This window comes from Podarcis melisellensis (genome assembly GCF_964234715.1).
Source record: "Podarcis melisellensis genome assembly, chromosome: 1".
Lineage (NCBI taxonomy): Eukaryota > Metazoa > Chordata > Lepidosauria > Squamata > Lacertidae > Podarcis > Podarcis melisellensis.
Window position 1 is genome coordinate 77,888,733 of NC_138528.1, and position 20,403 is coordinate 77,909,135.

At 41.5% G+C, this 20,403-nt stretch overlaps 1 protein-coding gene across 1 annotated transcript in view; it reads right to left on the minus strand.

Moving 5' to 3' along the window:
- PTDSS2 (phosphatidylserine synthase 2) overlaps window positions 1–11,617 on the minus strand; it is a 39,495-nt gene extending 27,878 nt beyond the window's left edge. The window contains exons 1-2 of the mRNA XM_081884622.1: window positions 11,179–11,617; window positions 3,863–3,964 (exon numbers count right to left, since the gene is read on the minus strand). Coding sequence (XP_081740748.1) covers window positions 3,863–3,964; window positions 11,179–11,441 — 365 coding nt within the window. The 5' untranslated portion in view covers window positions 11,442–11,617. The remainder of the gene's footprint in view (window positions 1–3,862; window positions 3,965–11,178) is intronic.
- Window positions 11,618–20,403: the final 8,786 nt, after the last annotated feature.

The following is a 20,403-nucleotide window of genomic DNA, read 5'->3' on the forward strand; positions in this document are numbered from 1 at the left end:
TCTTCTTGTGGGAATCTTCATGCTGGCATTCACTAACGGAACTGGGTAGCTGAATTCAGCCCATTAAAAATAATTAAGACAATACAACAGCAGCTACAGAGCCAGTACAAATTACAGTAAGATGGTATTAATGGGAAGTGAAGGCTGGGGAGAAAACTTTTATCAGGCACCAAAACAAAGCACCATTGGTGCCTACTTATCACACAAGGCAATGCTGTTTTATAGGCTTGGTAACAATGAAAAAAACCACCACCCTAGTTCCTGCAAGATGGATCTCAGCAGGTTGTAGCACAAACATAAGGGCTTCATTCAAATATTTTACTGACTGGGTAGTCTGTAAACATAACTTGGGCCCAAGTTGTTTAGGGCTTTGTAGGTCAGCACCACAGAACTGGCAGCCAGTGCAATTATTTTATAAGTGGTGCCATATGTTTGTTACGCTATGCTTGAAGCAGTAGCTCAACCTAGTCAATGCAGCATTAAGGGGGATGTTGCAGAGACATCTAAAATGTGATTAGGAAATAAACTGCATAACTGTATCCACCTACACAGACAAATCATTGGCTAAATACTGGTTATCACTTCTGCCCAGTCAATGACAACATTATGAGATCCCTCAGCTTTTTTTTTATTCAGGTCATAGTATGAAGTTTGTGTCCCTGCACTCCCTTCCCTTCGTGATGAGAAGAGGTTTCTGAATGTGAAATCTAGGAAATATGTCATCTATTATTTTTACATCCATCAAATCATGTTGCTTTCTTTTATCTGCAGTCAATTGTTTTTGACTTAACGATAACCTCAGGTTTTTTAACAATGTGAGAGCATAAGAAGAGTCTAAGAGTCTTTGGTTCAAACCAAAGACACATTCTGTTCTCATAGTGGCCAATGAGATGCCCAGGTGAAATCTACATGCGAGACCTGAGTATAAACAACACTTTCCCCCATTTGCAATTACCACCAACTGGCATTCATAGGCATACTGCTTCCAAGACTGGAGATAACACATAGACATCATTGCTAGCAGCATTTGATAGTATTACCCTCCATGAAATCTAAGCTCTTCAATGAATCCCTAGGACAAAGCTCCTCATTAGATACCACTAAGAATAGGATGCCCTTCCAAAAGAGGATTGAAAGGTGTGCTACTCTAGACTTCAGAGTGTGGTCAGAAAGATATACTGAGAGGCCTTAAGATTTGAAACTCTTCCATTTACAGCATTATCAATGCACCTACAACCTAAACCTGTGAGTCCCTCAACAGCTCTACTCACATCTGGAATGAAGAACTGTAGCTCTGTTGAAGAGCATATGGTTTGCATACATACATTCCCAGCTTCCGTTTCTGGCATTTTAAGTTACAGGATGGAAAAAAAACCCTTGTCTCTCCAGCATTTAGATTTATTAGGCTGAGCTGGCTATTAGTCCAACTTTGTGTAAGGATTGGTATCTGCTAGTTTACTTATGGGTCTCACCAGTGCTTTTGTTCTAAAAAAATGTTTCGGGGTACTCTCATTTTCCTACTCATATTGAAATACTGCCCCTCAATGAGGCCAAACTTAGATTCACAAAATGTTTAAGGGTATGCGTACCCCTGCGTACCCCCAGAAAAAAAGCACTGGGTCTCATTCAGTTTTAGGTATGCATGGCATAACTATCATTTATTATAGAAATGGAAACTAGGATCAACTGAAATAATTCATTAATATCACCAGCACGGGGGCTTTACAAAGTGCAAGATGACAAAGTACAAAATACAGTATGAAAATCTGAGGTAATCTTTAAATAAATTCACCAAGTTAACCAAGAACAATTGTATTCCAAGTTCTAGAATACACAGATGACACATTTCCGAAATTTTCCACAGACACCACTCACTCCAATTTTCCACACCAATTTTCCACTTACAAATATTACTGAAAGCATGTCAGAATAGCATCACATTCTTTCAAGAGCACTGATGTTTGATAAAAAGAACCACAAAAGCCTACAATAAAAATTGCTGCCATGATAAAGGCAACTGAAAAACAACTCCAACAGGGTAGTTAAAGACCAGCCTCTCTTTTATAAGCATATATAGCCAAGTTCACACACACAATAAAGTAAAACCTTGGTTGTCGAACGTAATCTGTTCCGGAAGACCATTCGACTTCGAAAACGTTTGACAACGAAGGTGCAGTTTCCGACTGGTTGCAAGAGCTTCTTGCATTCAAGCGGAAGCCACGTTGGACATTCAGGTTCCGGAAAATGTTCAAAAACTGGTTTTCTACATTCAGGAGCCGAAACGTATAGTAACGGAGGCATTCAGGAACCAAGGTTTGACTGTATTTTGCAGTTATATTTCTGCAACTTAAATGGTATATGGGAAAACCTATTATAATGTGCATCTATCAGCTATGCAACATCAGTTGATACTACACTTGTCAAACACGCAAGAACCTGCAGCCAACGTTCTACAGGTATACAGCCTGACTTAATGCAAGTTCTGAACTAAAAAAAACCACCATTTGAAATATCTTCTGGCCCTAGGTAACATTTACCTAAGAGAGCCAGTCAGTTTACATACATCATGGGGTGACAAATAAGAGAAGACATGACCTTTGCTGCTTCATTCGCGGTGCACCTCTAATTAACAAGAGTTTTCTGTTTCATTCAAACTGAGACATTACAGTAACTATGACACAAATGAAGGTATTAAACCACAACAGTTTAAAGCTGGTTTAATATCCTGCACTGCTCTGAAGCTGATGACCATAATTTCCTGTTTTGTCCAGACTGTACCGCGATTTCCACTGGACTTTCATATGCATTCTTCTCCGAGTCTTTGTTTCACCGTTATACAATTCACTCTGGCCGTACTGCATTAACTTGACTATAGCCCTATAATCTTACCATAACACAGGTGAGCCTTTGTGCTGAAAGTGGGTGGGAGAAAGTAGTATTTGGCATTGCAGGGAGGGAAATGAGAGGTGGCAGCAACATAGGTGGCCACTAGCCTTGTCACCTATTCTTTCTATTCTGCCACAACACCGTAATTTCCAGCTACTCCACAAGTAGCACGCACATGTTTCAATATATTCAGACACGTTCAGTAGCTTTATATATACAAAAATTCAGTAAGTGGTTCTAATATGAACCAGTTATATGAAAACTGTAACACAGGAACTATAGTTCCCACAATATTTTTTTTGAAAATTGTGGTAGAATTAAACTTCATACTCCTTCCATCGTTCTATCTGCACTGCAGCCTGCTAGATGGAACAACCCCTCCCTTCCTCCTCCTGCACGCTGTTCTGGGGAGCCTCCTGACACACACCTGCACAGAGGCAGAAAGCCCCAATATGCAAGAAGAAGTCTGCACAGGGCTTCTGCGGATTATGTGAATCCCGGCTAGGTGAATCCTGCCCAGTATTATTTAACAAATTTTACGTACGACTTACTCTACAGAAAACATCAATCTGTTTTATTTTCAGCAGATAGGAATATTTTAATAATGCTTCTCTATGGGAGAAGCCTTTTGGTTTATCCTTTTTATTTACTTTACTTTGGGGCAGTCTTTTAAATCTCATGATAGAAGTCGAGGAATTCAGTCAATAAACAAAAGGCTTTTTTCCTTATACAACTACAAAAGTTAAAGCTTTGATATAACTGTAGAATCACCTCATACAGAAAACATATTTACATATTTGGGGATGTTATTTTTACAAATGACAGGGGAGTCATTGCTATGGCTACAATGGACTGATAAATTTATCAAAAATCCAAAATAAATTAAAATTAAATATAAGAAAAATGGGTACTCTAGCTAGTTAATAAAAAACTGGCAATAAAAGCTGACTGCAACACTTATGTGACAGCTAGTTACCTCTTTGTGTTGTAGGCTGTATCCTGTGGGGTTTCTTCAAGCAGTGTCACATATCCCAGGGTGCAGGTCAGGATGAACAGGACTGTTAAGGTGTGTGCTTGCCTATTGTACGGGGGGGGGGGGGGGAGAGAGAAAGAGAGAAAGTCAACAACAAATAAAATTTTCAGGACTATTTACCGTTGCTCAGTATCTTCAGCAGGTTAAAATGTATTTATTTTATTTCATTTATTAAAGATTTACCCTTCCTCCAATCTAAAGTTCAGGGCAGCTAAATTTACCGTATTTTTCGCTCTATAAGACGCACCAGACCACAAGACGCACCTAGTTTTTGGAGGAGGAGAACAAAAAAATATATATTTTGAATCTCAGAAGCCAGAACAGCAAGAGGGATCGCTATGCAGTGAAAGCAGCAATCCCTCTTGCTGTTCTGGCTTCTGGGATAGCTGCGCAGCCTGCATTCACTCCATAAGATGCACACACATTTCCCCTTACTTTTTAGGAGGGAAAAAGTGAGTCTTATAGAGCAAAAAATACAGTACTTATTTATAGTACTGTGTTCCAAAAACAGTTCACTTAAAAATACACTAAATATAAAAATAAAAGTTGAACAAAATAATTGATCAGAGAAAAACAAACAAACCCTATAATAACAGTTTCCTCAAACAACCCAAAGCATTGCAGACTCTTTGGAAGGTCATAAAGAAAGATCTGTGTAATAAACCAAGCAGCACAGATGGTAACATCAAGCCTTGAGGAACACTTTCTACCAATTTCTAAGGGGTGAATTAGTTTCCAAATGGCAAAATTCTGAGCACAGTCAGCCCATACGCCCGAACATGGTGATCAAACTGACCTAAAAGAATGGCAAAGGTTGCAGTAAAAGTTACTCTGACAGCATTAGTACAAAAGCTGTCAATCTTTAGCTAAGTAGGGGATCATAACACTGCATTGGAAGCTTTCCCGTAAATAAAACTTAGCTTCTGAAAATACAGTTGCCTTCTCACAACTATATTGAAGCTTAGCATTTAAATAATATGAGCACTGTAACCAACAGAACTACACTATGCATAATCAGTGTGCAGGAACTCAATTTTTCTACTCAGAAGACTGGAAGCTGAGGCACAATTTTAAGGAATTTCAGTTACACAACAGACGAAAGATTATGAGAAAGGTTTGTTTCTCCACAGTAACCAACACGAAAGATTATCAGAAAGGTTTGTTTCTCCACAGTAACCAACACAAACATGTCTGCAACTTTTCCATGTACCAGCTTTCAGTAAACTGAAAACTCCTATTTATAAAGATCCACATTATCAGTTTCAAATATAAAAGACTTTGCGTATTATTCTAAGAGAATAAGCATGCAGTGTTACACAATTCACATGATGGGACATCCCTTTCTTCTCCTGCTCACTATAATCCTCTGCATCCTCCCCAATCTGTTCTAGAGGATCCTCAAACTCTTCAGAGCAGATTGGAAGGCATACAGGCGTTATAGAGTGTATGGGGAATTCATTCCACAAAGAGTGATGGATGATCATTACTCAATAGTTTTCTTCATCTCTCATGGGCCACTTCACAAAACAGAGGGTCCAATATTCAAGCATCATTTAACAAAGGAACAGAAAATGCAAACAATTTATCATCAATAGCAATAGTATATACTTCGTTGAGATGGCAGCAATAAGGAATGGAAGAGGACATTCATGACCTAGCTTCTATGCAGAGATTACCTCCAGTTCAGTAAGATATGGTTTAATTTTGTACAACTAGATTAGTTTTCTTTTGTGGATCCTACATAAGGAAATGTGGTCCCCAAGTTATGTTCCATTCCATTTTCTGCAAGTCACAGAATGAAAGCTGCTTTATAAACTCTTAAGTATGAAACAAAGGACAGGCAGAATCACCCTCAATGACTTAGGTATTTTCAGCATTGGGGCATTCTTCTCCCAGAAATCAATGAAGACCCAGCAACTTTGGGATGAAAACAAATAAAAGGTAAATCATGTGCTCTTTTGGCAGCATTCATGTGCTCTTTTGGCAGCATTTATCTTTAAAAACCTCTAATCCATTCCAATCATCTATATTAGAGTACAGCATAAAATTAAACTCAATGAGAGGGCAGTAAACACACAAGAATCAATTTAAAGGAATCAGCAACAGGACAGCCACCTATGTCTAGATAAACAAAGACAGCCATTTCCCAGCACTTTCCAGAAGTCCTTATGAAAAACAAAGTCATTTGACAATGGTTCATTATTCTGTAAAAACAGCAAAGCTGAAAGAACTTGAGGGTTGCTCCACAGGTTCTGGCGCAACTCTCAACAGTACACAGATAACCTCCCAACTTCTCCTTCCCAACCTCTATGTACTTCTGAAGTCGCTCACTTGGGGCCAAACTAGAAGTTATGTCAGAAGAAGTGAATTACAATAATGCAAAGCCCCTACAAAATGGGGTGGCAGCACTGATGGGCTGACAGCACAGGCAGGAGAAGAATCCCCTGCTATGGTCTCTCTCCAAGCCTGCTTTAAGGGGGGAGGGGAGAGAACCTTCCATCAGTGGTGCTCCATGACTGAAGCAAGCCTCACTAAGAGAAATAACTTAAAAGACTTTATTTTAGGCGGTTGGCACAGAAGGTTATTTACCTCCCTCCCCCCTTCATAATCTCCCACTGCAATTTCACTACAGATTTCAGTACAATCCAGCCTAAATTGTGTTGCTGCCACATCTACTTTGCCCCTCAGTTGAGATGTTAAATGCTGAATGTTTCCACACAGACTATATTAAGGACCATATTAAATATTTATCTTAAGCAGAAGGACAGTTACAAACCTGACATAAAAAACAGCAAACATTTCAATCTCCCGTGAACATACTGCTAGTCTGTAAGTCTCAGTTCTTCAGTAAAGGAATTTCAGAGGAAAAATTCTAGCATGAACATGCTGAACTACAATGAATCAGTAAGTGATTTTAAGATTCAACTGAGCCCAAATATTTTTTCTTCCGCTATAGGTGTGCTATGTTATGAAGTTTGGGCTACAGCTGTGAATGGTCACAGTGCTTCTTTGTATACATTTCAACTTTGTATAGAAATGTCACACTTTTTACAAATGCACATGCACTCTCTATGCATGGATTGCACAGTTGCACTGCATCTACTGGCTACACTCTGCTTCCACCCACAATGCCTACACATTACGAAAAATGTCAGGAAGAAAAACCATGCATGTGGCACTTTACATAAATATGGCTGCCCTTTCCAAGCATTTAACTGGATGCATTATTTTAGGGATTGAAGTCTAAGTATATAGCATTCATATGGTGGCCAAATGTGTGCGAACAGTCCTCATACGCCTCTTACACCAGCAGTAGAGAAGCTCTGACCTATGGGGCCCAATTAGGCCTTAAAGGCCTTTCCACTTATCCCATGAGACCATTTTGACAGAGCCATGCTCACCTGTCCTACACCTGACATCATATATGATATTGGCTGTGGGGCAGGGCAAAGGGGGAATTGCAGGCACCCCCCATACAGTTCTCTCTAAGAACCACTCATCAGCTGATTGATTACCAGTGCTTGCAGGAAGTCAACCAACTGATGTCACAATGACATTGGGAAACCTAATTTTGCCCAATGCAGTATGTGATTTTTGAAGTTCTGACAATAAGCTAATTGTTGGGGCTTTAAAGTGCAATACAAGGCTCTCTGGAAGTACTAACAATCAGCAGGCTATCAATGATTGCAGAGCTGTGTGCAGCTCTTTGAAACTCTAACAATTGGACAATGGTCAGGACCTTCAAAGCCATGTACCACACAGGGTGAAAAATATCACCATCATCACAGGGATGTCAAGTGATTGATAGGTGGGTGGTCCCTATCAAACTTAGTTGCAGAGGTCAGACTCTATGATCCAGACTACTGACCAGTTCCAACCCCCTTTTCCTCTTTTACATTTAATAAGCATTCAGCCTCATTTACATGTTTGCTTTTAAATTGAGGGTAACACTTCATGTATCTGATGAAACTGACTCTTGTCCATGAAAGCATACACCATACTAAATCTGTTTATCTTTAAACTGCCAATAGATTCTCTTCTTTTTGTTGTAACAAACTCTCAGAGCATGAAAAATTACTTAGGACTACAATTGTAATACTACTGGCTGGGAGTAACTCCTAAAGAAATGTAATGGGGTTTTTTAACTGTTTATTTGTCTTTTTCAGATAGTATACAGAACATTGAATGACAGAATGGGGTTTATTTTTGAGTGGACATGTATAGTAGCGATGGGGAACAATTTTCTGGCCAAGGGCTGCATTTCCTTTCGGGCAACCTTTTGTGGGCCACAGGGCAGCGCTACGCATCAGAGACAAAAGTGGGAACAGCATGAAATGTAAAAATTTACCTTTATACAATAGGTTAGTTTCTACACATATTTCTCTAGTCTCCATTCAGACAAACAAAAGGTAAAATATTACTTCAAAACACATCTCAGTCAGAAAAAAACACTCAAGGACACTACAAAGCCAACAAGGGGCATGCCTGGAAGAGTTCCAAGAGTAACAGAGCTGTGTTTAGCCTTTTAGACTGAGGTTCTCCACCCCTGATGCACTATTGTCCTTCCAAAAAAATCAGAAAGTATGTGTACATGCTGCACTTTGTGGCAGCATGTATGTTAATCCACCTTAAATTATGATCAATGTAAAATTACATTCCTCAGTTATTCACTATTAGAATGAACTAAACTGAATCTCTAAAAGAATGTGTTTGGTGATCAAGGTAACATAAAATACTATGAAAGATCAACATTCTGTCAGTTCTTAGATTCCTTTTTCAAAAGTTAGAGCATATTCAAGTATCAAATGTAAGGGTATTTAAGAACTCATTAAATACTGCACTTCTCTTCATAGCTTAAACAGACACATATAATCAAAATAGCAGTTAAACAAACAATGGTCAAATCATTGAAGACGATCTAAAAGATCTGACTATACTATAGAACACTTATCACCCAGAATAATGAAACATCATCAACAGTGTTGGAAAAATAGTTCAGCAATAAAATGTACAATCTTTAAACTAGTATTAAAGAAGCAATCAAGTTACAATTTTACCCATTCTCCATTGAAAGGGCAGGACTGTGCCAGTATGTCTGCAAGATCCAGTTATTTGGTCACTAATTCAGCCAATACACAGCAACCTCCCAGAATGTTCTCTGTGGTCCTTCCTGAACTCTGATAAAAGATTGTGTTTCCTAAACCTGAGAAACCTAAGTCAGTACCTACAATGTTGCTGGAATGAAATAACCACTACAGCCTCACTAGATATACTCTATGTTTGCAGAACTCTCACTGAATATCAGCAGATCTTGAAATACTCCAAATTTTATTACTGCCAAGATCAGAGGAGTCAGACTCAGGGGCAACCTCAAGCCAAACCAGGTCGGAGTCACTTCAAATCAGGCTCTTCTATCTTTACTAAGCCTCTTGCAGAACCAGAAAAACTATGCCCTCTGTTGTCTTTGAAGAAGATAAATTGATGTCTAAAGCTAATCATTGTATTCCCTTTTCCATAATTGATGTATGTGGCACAAGAAGAAGAAAGGGTTTTGAAGCTGGAAACCATGTTACTTAACATACTGTGGAGGATAAAACGTTTGAGAAATTTTTTAAAAGTTTGCAGGAAATTTTGTCTCTCCCAGTGAAACTAAGGACACTGAGTTGATGCTTAATTAAATTACCAGATTTCCAACTAACATCATGCTGTTTGCTAGAAAATAATTTGCCCTCTCAACAATTGCACAAAAAGAAAAAGTTACACCCATTGTGGAGGAAGAAAAGAACCATCATTCTGGGTATTACATTACAAGCCTAACAACTGTAATAGAAAGAGAACAGTGGCACCTCAAAGATATAAAGAAAATGGAATAAATAAAGACACAAAGTGGAAAAATATACAAGAATTAGTGATGCCACAATTACGATATCTTTGTGGTTAGGTATTGTACTATATCTTTTGTTCTTGTGTAGGCTTTTCATGGCAAAAGAATTTTTATTATTTTTTGCTTTGAAGATGGTTTTGATACAGTCTTTTTCCATACTGTCTCAACAATAATAAAGTATGGCTTTGCTTTTAGGTGTGCATCAGGACAAGTAAAGTTTTAACCAGTTCTGTTTGAGAACATAATAAACTAAACAAGGTAGTCATGATAAGTCTAAAGGAGAAAAATAACATCACACAAGTGCACACCTACTTCATCAGATATGGATGTGTTGAGGTCTGTCAATCCATTTTTTTTTACTATAGATGAAAAATTACTTACTAGTATGTAAATATTAGTAAATATTCTGCCTCCATCTCTTCACGAGACTGCTCAACTACAAAAGTCACACTATCTTTCACTACTTGTGTCTACAAAACCTTATGTTTCTGTAGTACAAATGCTGGAATAGTAGAATGATATCTGGAAAACTATCACAAACCAATAAGCAAGGGCACTTAGAGAAGTGCTCTTCTCTACAAACCGCCCAGGCAAGTATTCTCTTGAGATAAGGAGATGAAAGTGTGGTTTTGCCTTTCAACTACCACAAGTAGGCTGTTGCCTAGGAAAGTTATCCCACAAGTGTGCAATTGAAGCAAGATCAAATGTATTTACTCAGAAATTAAGTCTAACTGAATTAAACAGGATATATTTCCAAGTATGCATGGGAAAGCACTCTGAGTTTCCTCTTGGTGCTGTAAATTACAGATATTTCTCAGAGATTTTGCTATATCAAATACTCATCAAGCCAGGAGAGGTGGAAAAAAGCCAGCAGTAAATATAAAGCGTATTTACTCAGCAGTAAGTCGTACAGAGCTACGTGATATTTACTCAACAACTGTGTTTAGGGATGTAACACTAATCACTTCCCCGACTGACCGCAAAAGCTGAGGAGAGAAACCAAAGGAGGGCCAATTCCTAAGAGAAGGAACAGCAGAAGTGACTTGAGAAAAGAAGCAGGCTCAGCAGGGTTCCTGGGAAGGAGACACCCAGAAAGAGAAGTCCAGCCTGATTCCAACGAGATGCACACCCTTCTTTATATCCTGGGTTCCAGCGTCCTCAAGTTCACCGCGCTCACTCCCTTCTCCTTGTTGGTCCCTAGCCTTTTAAACCGACAGCCAGCCTACCTGCATCTTTAGTTGTGCATACACAAGTCTATTTACTGTGGGCAACCCGTGTCCATGGACTGCGCCGTTTCCCTCCGCGTGTCAGGGGGAAAGGGCCTCGGGGAAGAGAGGCGACGAGGGGGGAAGGACACGGGCTCCAGCCCCCTTACCAGAAGAACGTGTTGGTCCCGTCATCGTACACCTCGGACTCCGTGCTGCGCCGGCTCCCGTGCGTCGTGGTGGAAGCAGTCGTGGTCGTGGGGGCAGCGGCGGCGGCGGCTCCCGGCGTCGCGCCCCTACAGCGTCCCGGCGAAACCTCTGCCACGGGGGGAGAAGCCCCGTTGGGCTCCGACGGTGGCGGCGGCAGCTCCTCTTCCTCCAGGGCTGCCTTTCCGGAGCCTCCTCCGTGACCTCTCCGCTCGCTGCGCCTCATGACGGGGACGGCTGGCTGCAGGAAGGCGGCGGGGAGAGAGCGGCGACTCAAGCGACGCCCCGCACGCACCAGGCGGGCCCCTCCGCGCGCCCCATCTGAGAGGAAGAGGCGAGCCCAAAGAGCAACAGCGCGCTCCGCAGCTCACAGGCGGCGCTTCAGCACCGCTTGCTCGTGACCCCACGTAGGCCGGGGTCGAGGGGCGGGGCCGCGCTCGCGGAAGGTGTGATTGGCTGCCGAGGCGGCGCGCGTGCGCAGTCGGGGGCGGCGGCATGAACTCCACAAGCCAGGAGAGGGCGGGGGGAGACAAAGTGGGGCGTGGTTTTTTGTGCGTGTGTTTTGCTCGTGGGCGAAGAGCGGTCTGTTAGGCTCTTCTAGTCCCACCCCTACAGCTTTTAGATAAGCGTGCATGCGCAGCTTCAAAGTTGCAGCCGTGGGCTTGCATGCTTTGAAGCAAGTTCCACAGCTGACCGTGAGAGCTACAGAGAGAGAGAGAGAGCCCCGTGGTATCCTAAAGGCGAAGACGTTTTATTATGGCGGGCTAGAATCTTTAAATCCATTTCTGTGGATTTTGCTGCGAAGGACTCCGCGCTGGTAAATGGGAGTTTTGTCCTTGGAAAATAAACTGATCCTAAAACTTGTTGGTACGGAAGGAAGTCCCACGTAGTTCAAAATGGAGTTTATATTCCGAAATTGTGCTTCCAATTTCGTTGCTCAAGAGGGGCGTGGAGTGGAGGCATGGCAGAGGAAAATCTCATGTTACCATAACAACAGCTTATTAAGCAAAGTAGAGAACTGGAACTAGGTGGTGGGAGCATAGGGCCACTTTTGAGATCAGGATTCTTGTCTTTGACAAGCAGGCACTTGGAGATTTTATTTTTCCAAGCATCAAGGTACTTTAATAAACTAAAAGTGATGGGAGAAAGCCTTGACCTTTTCACTTTCTGTTACGCAGTTAATAAAGGCACAGTATGAACTTTGTCAGAAATATGGTTACAACCCTATACACGCCTACCTAGGAGTAAGTTTCATCAAACTCAGTGCGCCTTATTTCTAAGTTGGCTGCATAAGACTGTGCTATACATGACATAACCATGATGGGAGACAAATGGTGGTGAAATCTGTGGTCCAGGATGGAAGTCGGCAGGTCAGCTTTTGACACTTTAACAGATGTCTATTATGTGTACCCAAAATGCTTGTTTACAAAGCTATTGTACTACTAACCTTACTGTAAACTTGTGAAACATGGCCCACTTTTAAATGCCATCTCCAACTCCTCGAAAAATTCCATCAACGGTTTCTCCAATTTTTTTTACACATCACTTGAGAGGACAGGCGAACTAATATCAGTGTACTGGAAGAAGCAAAGATCAGTGTTGAAGCAATGATTCTTCAACAACTTCGTTGGACTGGTCATGTTGTGCGGATGCCTGATGATCATCTTCCAAAGCAAATACTCTGTTCTGAAATTAAAAATGGAAAGCGTAATGCTGGTGGTCAACAAAAGAGATTTAAAGACTGCCTCAAGGCAAATTTTTTAAAATGTAGTATAAACCTTCTGACCGGCAAGTCCTAGGCTCTGTGGTTTAACCCATAGCGCCACCTGCCATGCAGCAGTTAGGTACCACTAAAAGCTTATTTTAAAAAAAGAACAGAAAGCCTAATTCCCATTAGGGGTGAGGCTAAAGACAGGAGGCTGCTGCAGACTGAATAGGGAGGACATGCTGACCACCTCCAACCCACAGGCTGGCAGCTCCCCATCACTGCTTTGTAGCGAAGGACAATGTGATTAAACTGCCAGAATCTGAAAACGCCTACAACAAAACTGAATGCTGCAGAAAATTGCCATCTGGCAAAAATTGGGCAGCAGGTTTGCAGAAGCCCCTCCAAAAAAGCCCAGTCAGACCCAGCACTGGGCACATTACAGTACTCCCTTATTTACTAGCTAGAAAAACTAGCAGATAGTGTCCCTACACCTGTATAGAGCCCATGTCTTCAGCATCTGCATGGGCTGGGTGCCGGGAGCACCTTCACCGACCTTCCGATCACAGGAATGCAGAAACAGCAGAGCACAGCATTCCTCTGGAACAGGTCCTGGTGCAGTGGACTCATATTTGCTATTGTGAGCACCTAAATAGTAGCAGAGTAATGGAAGCAAAACAGTGGAGGTTTTGTTGCATACCTTATTTTATTACTACTGGTTAAACAAGACAAAACCGAATGGACATGCATGAGAGATTCAGCTCTCTCATACTGTCACCTAGTCTCTAGAAAGATCAAAGAAAAACCGGCACAGTGCTAGGGACGGAAGTCTGGTAGAGTGGTTTCCGTCCCCTCCTTTCTCTGGTACAGAATGTAAAACAAACATGATCTGTTGATCTTTGCAATGGAAGGGATGAAAATACTGACAGTTAGAAGCTCCATAACCAAATCTGCCTCCTATGAGGAATATCAGCTCCCACTCTCCCCCACCCAGAAAATAAGTGGAGTATGGAAGGAGTGGTGGTTGTGGCAATGAGACAGCATTACTATCAGTTCACTTTGGGAAACAGGTATGTAATTCAGGATGTTGTTGTTGTTTAGTCGTTTAGTCGTGTCCGACTCTTCGTGACCCCATGGACCAGAGAACGCCAGGCACCTCTGTCCTCCACTGCCTCCCGCAGTTTGGTCAAACTCATGCTGGTAACCTCGAAAACACTATCCAACCATCTCGTCCTCTGCCGTCCCCTTCTCCTTGTGCCCTCCATCTTTCCCAACATCAGGGTCTTCTCCAGGGAGTCTTCTCTTCTCATGAGGTGGCCAAAGTACTGGAGCCTTAGCTTCACAATCTGTCCTTCCAGTGAGCACTCAGGGTTGATTTCCTTCAGTATGGAGAGGTTTGATCTTCTTGCAGTCCATGGGACTCTCAAGAGTCTCCTCCAGCACCATAATTCAAAAGCATCAATTCTTCGGCAATCAGCCTTCTTTATGGTCCAGCTCTCACTTCCATACATCACTACTGGGAAAACCATAGCTTTAACTATACGAACCTTTGTTGGCAAGGTGATGTCTCTACTTCTCAAGATGCTGTCTAGGCCTGTCATTGCCCTTCTCCCAAGAAGCAGGCGTCTTTTAATTTCGTGGCTGCTGTCACCATCTGCAGTGATCATTGAGCCCAAGAAAGTAAAATCTCTCACTACCTCCATTTCTTCCCCTTCTATTTGCCAGGAGGTGATGGGACCAGTGGCCATGATCTTCGTTTTTTTGATGTTGAGCTTCAGACCATATTTTGCGCTCTCCTCTTTCACCCTCATTAAAAGGTTCTTTAATTCCTCCTCACTTTCTGCCATCAAGGTTGTGTCATCTGCATATCTGAGGTTGTTGATATTTCTTCCGGCAATCTTAATTCCGGCTAGGGATTCATCCAGCCCAGCCTTTCGCATGATGTATTCTGCATATAAGTTAAATAAGCAGGGAGACAAAATACAGCCTTGTCGTACTCCTTTCCCAATTTTGAACCAATCAGTTGTTCCATATCCAGTTCTAACTGTAGCTTCTTGTCCCACATAGAGATTTCTCAGGAGACAGATGAGGTGATCTGGCACTCCCATTTCTTTAAGAACTTGCCATAGTTTGCCGTGGTCGACACAGTCAAAGGCTTTTGCATAGTCAATGAAGCAGAAGTAGATGTCTTTCTGGAACTCTCTAGCTTTCTCCATAATCCAGCGCATGTTTGCAATTTGGTCTCTGGTTCCTCTGCCTCTTCTAAATCCAGCTTGCACTTCTGGGAGTTCTCGGTCCACATACTGCTTGAGCCTTCCTTGTAGAATTTTAAGCATAACCTTGCTAGCGTGTGAAATGAGTGCAATTGTGCGGTAGTTGGAGCATTCTTTGGCACTGCCCTTCTTTGGGATTGGGATGTAGACTGATCTTCTCCAATCTTCTGGCCACTGCTGAGTTTTCCAAACTTGCTGGCATATTGAGTGTAGCACCTTAACAGCATCATCTTTTAAAATTTTAAATAGTTCAGCTGGAATACCATCACTTCCACTGGCCTTGTTATTTGCAGTGCTTTCTAAGGCCCATTTGACTTCACTTTCCAGGATGTCTGGCTCAAGGTCAGCAACCACACTACCTGTGGTATACGAGGCATCCATTTCTTTCTGGTATAATTCCTCTGTGTATTCTTGCCACCTCTTCTTGATGTCTTCTGCTTCTGTTAGGTCCTTTCCACTTTTGTCCTTTATTATGGAAATCTTTGTATGAAATGTTCCTTTCATATCTCCAATTTTCTTGAACAGATCTCTGGTTCTTCCCATTCTATTGCTTTCCTCTATTTCTTTGCATTGCTCGTTTAAGAAGGTCTTCTTGTCTCTCCTTGCTATTCTTTGGAAATCTGCATTCAATTTCCTGTATCTTTCACCATCTCCCTCACATTTTGCTTGCCTTCTCTCCCCCGCTATTTGTAAGGCCTCATTGGACACCCACTTTGCTTTCTTGCATTTCCTTTTCATTGGGATGGTTTTCGTTGCTGCCTCCTGTATAATGTTACGAGCCTCCATCCATAGTTCTTCAGGCATTCTGTCCACCAAATCTAAATCCTTAAACCTGTTCCTCACTTCCACTGTGTATTCATAAGGGATTTGACTTAGATTGTATCTTACCGGCCCAGTGGTTTTTCCTACTTTCTTCAGTTTAAGCTTGAATTTTGCTATAAGAAGCTGATGATCTGAGCCACAGTCAGCTCCAGGTCTTGTTTTTGCTGACTGTATAGAGCTTCTCCATCTTTGGCTGCAGAGAATATAATCAATCTGATTTCGATGCTGTCCATCTGGTGATGTCCATGTGTAGAGTCGTCTCTTGTGTTGTTGGAAAAGCGTGTTTGTGATGACCAGCTTGTTCTCTTGACAGAACTCTATTAGCCTTTGCCCTGCTTCGTTTTGATCTCCAAGGCCAAACTTGCCAGTTGTTCCTTTTATCTCTTGACTCCCTACTTTAGCATTCCAATCCCCTATAATGAGAAGAACATCCTTCTTTGGTGTCACTTCTATAAGGTGTTGTAAGTCTTCATAGAATTGGTCAATTTCAGTTTCTTCAGCACAAGTAGTTGGTGCATAAACTTGGATTACTGTGATGTTAAAAGGTCTGCCTTGGATTCGTATCGAGATCATTCTATCATTTTTGAGATTGCATCCCAGTACAGCTTTCGCCACTCTTTTGTTGACTATGAGGGCCACTCCATTTCTTTTACGGGTTTCTTGCACACAGTAGTAGATATGATGGTCATCCGAACTGAATTCACCCATTCCCGTCCATTTTAGTTCACTGATGCCCAGGATGTCAATATTTATTCTTGCCATCTCATTTTTGACCACCTCCAACTTACCCAGGTTCATGGTTCTTACATTCCAGGTTCCTATGCAATATTTTTCTTTACAGCATTGGACTTTCCTTTCGCTTCCAGACATATCCGCAACTGAGCGTCCTTTCGGCTTTGGCCCAGCCGCTTCATCAGCTCTGGATCTACTTGTACTTGCCCTCCGCTCTTCCCCAGTAGCATGTTGGACGCCTTCCGACCTGAGGGGCTCATCTTCCAGCGTCATATCTTTTATATGCCTGTTGTCTTTGTCCATGGAGTTTTCTTGGCAGGGATACTGGAGTGGCTTGCCGGTTCCTCCTCCAGGTGGATCACGTTTGGTAAAAACTCTCCACTATGACCTGTTCATCTTGGGTGCCCTGCTCGGCATAGTTCATAGCTTCTCTGAGTTCTTCAAGCCCCTTCGCCACGGCAAGGCAGTGATCCATGAAGGGGAATTCAGGATAGGACATACATAATGAAAACCATAGTTGGTCAGTTACATTGAAGCCCTGCTGTGTGCCCATCTCAAGTGCTTTTGTGTGACTGACTGAGATGTGCTGTTGAATTGTGATAATGCTTTTGTTTGCTTTGATGGAAGGTGTGTGTGTGTGTTAGCCTCTGGCTTTTGCATGGCTGGAATGTAGACTCTTGTACAAAGATAAGAGTTACATTCATTGCTTTAAAAAATTTTAAATTGACTTTTAGGTAAAATACGGAGAGTTAGGAAAGAGAAACAGAACCAGGAACAATAGACATCAGGTGGTTTCATGTCACAATGAACAGACTGGGCAAGTCAAATTTCACACCCTATCTAATACATAAAAGCAAATAATAATCTTTTTTCTAATCATTACAGACAACATGGCAAGACAACATGGTATCTTCAACAAACTAAGTTTGTTGCTTCCCAGGCCTGCTCCATGTATAGTTATTTCAAATCAAATGTAAGTTTCCACTCCACTGCATACTTCTTTTGTCAATGATATGGCAGTTCCCACAACACAAAGTCCACTCCCCAAAGTGTACAGGTTTGCTTGATGCAGTAAGGGCCAGTTCTCAGACCAGTTTTATATTTGTTTTTGTAAATTGCCTTGGGGTCCCTTATTAGAACTGAAAAACAATATAAGCATGTTTATTATTGTATTTATTAAAATTAGAATAAAAGCATGCATGAAAAGAGATGTACCTAGAGTCCCTTGCACCCTGGGCAAAAAGCTGTATTGGTGCCCCCCCCAGTCCCTTGTGCTCCTCTGCTGGGGTGCCCAGAGGAGCCTGTATACTTCACCTGGCTGCCCATAACAGCAAAGGAACAGCCTGGGGAGCAGACAGGCTTCTAGCAACTCTGAGCCAAAGTGGACAGACACGCTTTTTGCGGGCCTGCACCCTTGGCAGGGGCCAACCTAACCAACCCCTAGATACGCCCCTGTGCATGAAATAACATAATGGGTGCCTTTGGGATATGTTTTAGAAATGTCACAAAACTCAAGAGGCCAGTATGTGCGTCAGCTTCCTAACACACACTTGCCCAGCCATTCTCTTCAATACACATGCACGGGTTTCCATGTATAAAAAGTTAACATGAGAATCAGCGTGCACACACACACACACACACACACACACACACACGAAAGTCAGATAGAACAGGTTCTTAATGCACTCACCTCTTACTCAGCAATCTCACCTAGAGCACACTAAAATCAAAGGGATCTCCAGCTTCTTCAATTTGCTTTTGGAGCTACTCCTTAAAAGCATTAGCATCCAAATACGAGAACACTATTATGCACAGTCAATTACGGACTGAATTAATCATTATGCTAAGTACTCTGCTAAGTAGGCCCCCTGCCAAATGGGGGTTCTTGTGATGCTCTAATTATCTGGGAGCTTTCCCAATATGGAGAGCATACTCATATTGATGCTTGTATTGCAGCCTTTTAAAATTCCCTGTGGTTTGGAACAGGATAGCTATTATTTTATCACAAGAAAGCGTGCCAAATCTGTAGTGGGTGGGAATTGAATATTGAGAGCCTGGTTGGCACAAGCAGTAGAATTCTTTGAACTGCAGGAGGCTGGGTGCCTGGCTGCATATATCTATTTCCTTTTTTATATATGAACGCTGGCCAGGTAGAAAGGGTCACTCAGAAATTTGGAGCCCTAAAAGATACTTCAGCTTTTCATCTGGCCATATTCCATTCCACTTGGTTTGTTTGTTTATTTGTTTCACAAAATCCATACACTACATTGTTTTTTTTTTTAAAAAACTCATAATGGTTTACAAAGAGCAGCAAGGCCTAAAAGGTGGAATTCAGAAGTGTGTGGGGTAAATATTTACATATGCAGGGTAATCCAAATTATATGGGAACTAGGATTCAAAAACATATGCTCGCCCCCCCAAATTAAAAATCCAAGCCTTGTGGCCAAGCTTTGCAAGATCCTGTGATTGCCATCTAAGGCCCTTCTCTATGTGTGCCCTCCACAGGAGGTCCAGAGAGTGGCAACATGAGAATAATCCTTTTTAGTGGTGGCTCCCCACTTGTGGAATACACTTCCCTGAGATGTTTGCCTGGGGGCATGTTTATCTACATTCAGGCACCAGCCAAAGCTTTCCTTTTTACCTGACTTTTTGTGCCTGAATTTGAAAGGTTTTCATTGGTTTTTTGTTCTTTGCTTTTTTATAAGTTTATTTATATGCTGACAGACAAACTTGACATACATACATTAAACATAAAAAGTGATTTTTTTTTAGTAAAAAGATGTTAATACACAAAACAGAAAAAACAATATTAACAATATTAAGAAAAAGAAAATAATAATTAAAATAAACACATAATCTCAAAAATAAGTGATATATGTAACCAAATTTCATCTCCATTTTCTTAGGTTTTCATTGGTTTCATTGTAACTGATTTCAATGCTTATTTTGTGTTGTCAGTTAGTTTGGGCCATTTTTGTGAGTAAAGCAACTAATAAATATTAATAACATACAAAAAATGAGTGTGTTGCACAAGAGTAGCTAAGCCAGGGCCAGACCTAGCATTAGGCAAACCGAAGCTGCCACCTCATGAGTTTATGGGTCTTTAAAATAAATAAATAAGTAAATACAACCCCCCCCAAAAAAAAAACTACAAAGCGATGGAGAGACGATGGAGAAATATATATATGATTGCATCAGGTGCCAAACAATGTTTCTGCATCAGTCTGGAAAAAAAGATCATTGCAGATATTGGGCCCTAGACTAGGAATGATAATGCCTTGGGCACAACAAATTTCAATAAGTGCTGTTATGTATGAAAAGGCAGTCTGCCAAGGCCTAGATAGTCAGAATTCTGCTCTCTAGCCAGAAGCAACAAAGAACTGCATGCAAGTGAGTTCATGGAATTCCACTCAGGCAAATGAGCAGAGAGGAAAAGTATTCTCTCTCTCCTCTGTGTCCAGCATAGAAAGCAACCAGAGGTGCAGTGGACTGCTGCAAGAGGAATGGAATCAATTCTCTTATCCTTCTCTCCTTGCCCCCAGTAGGCTGCTAAAGAGTTTCGCAGGATAGTAATTTCTTGTGGCCTTGTTTACAATACCATTTAAGAATTATATACAGTGCTTTTTCTGGGGGTACTCAAGAGAACCTTTCCACCC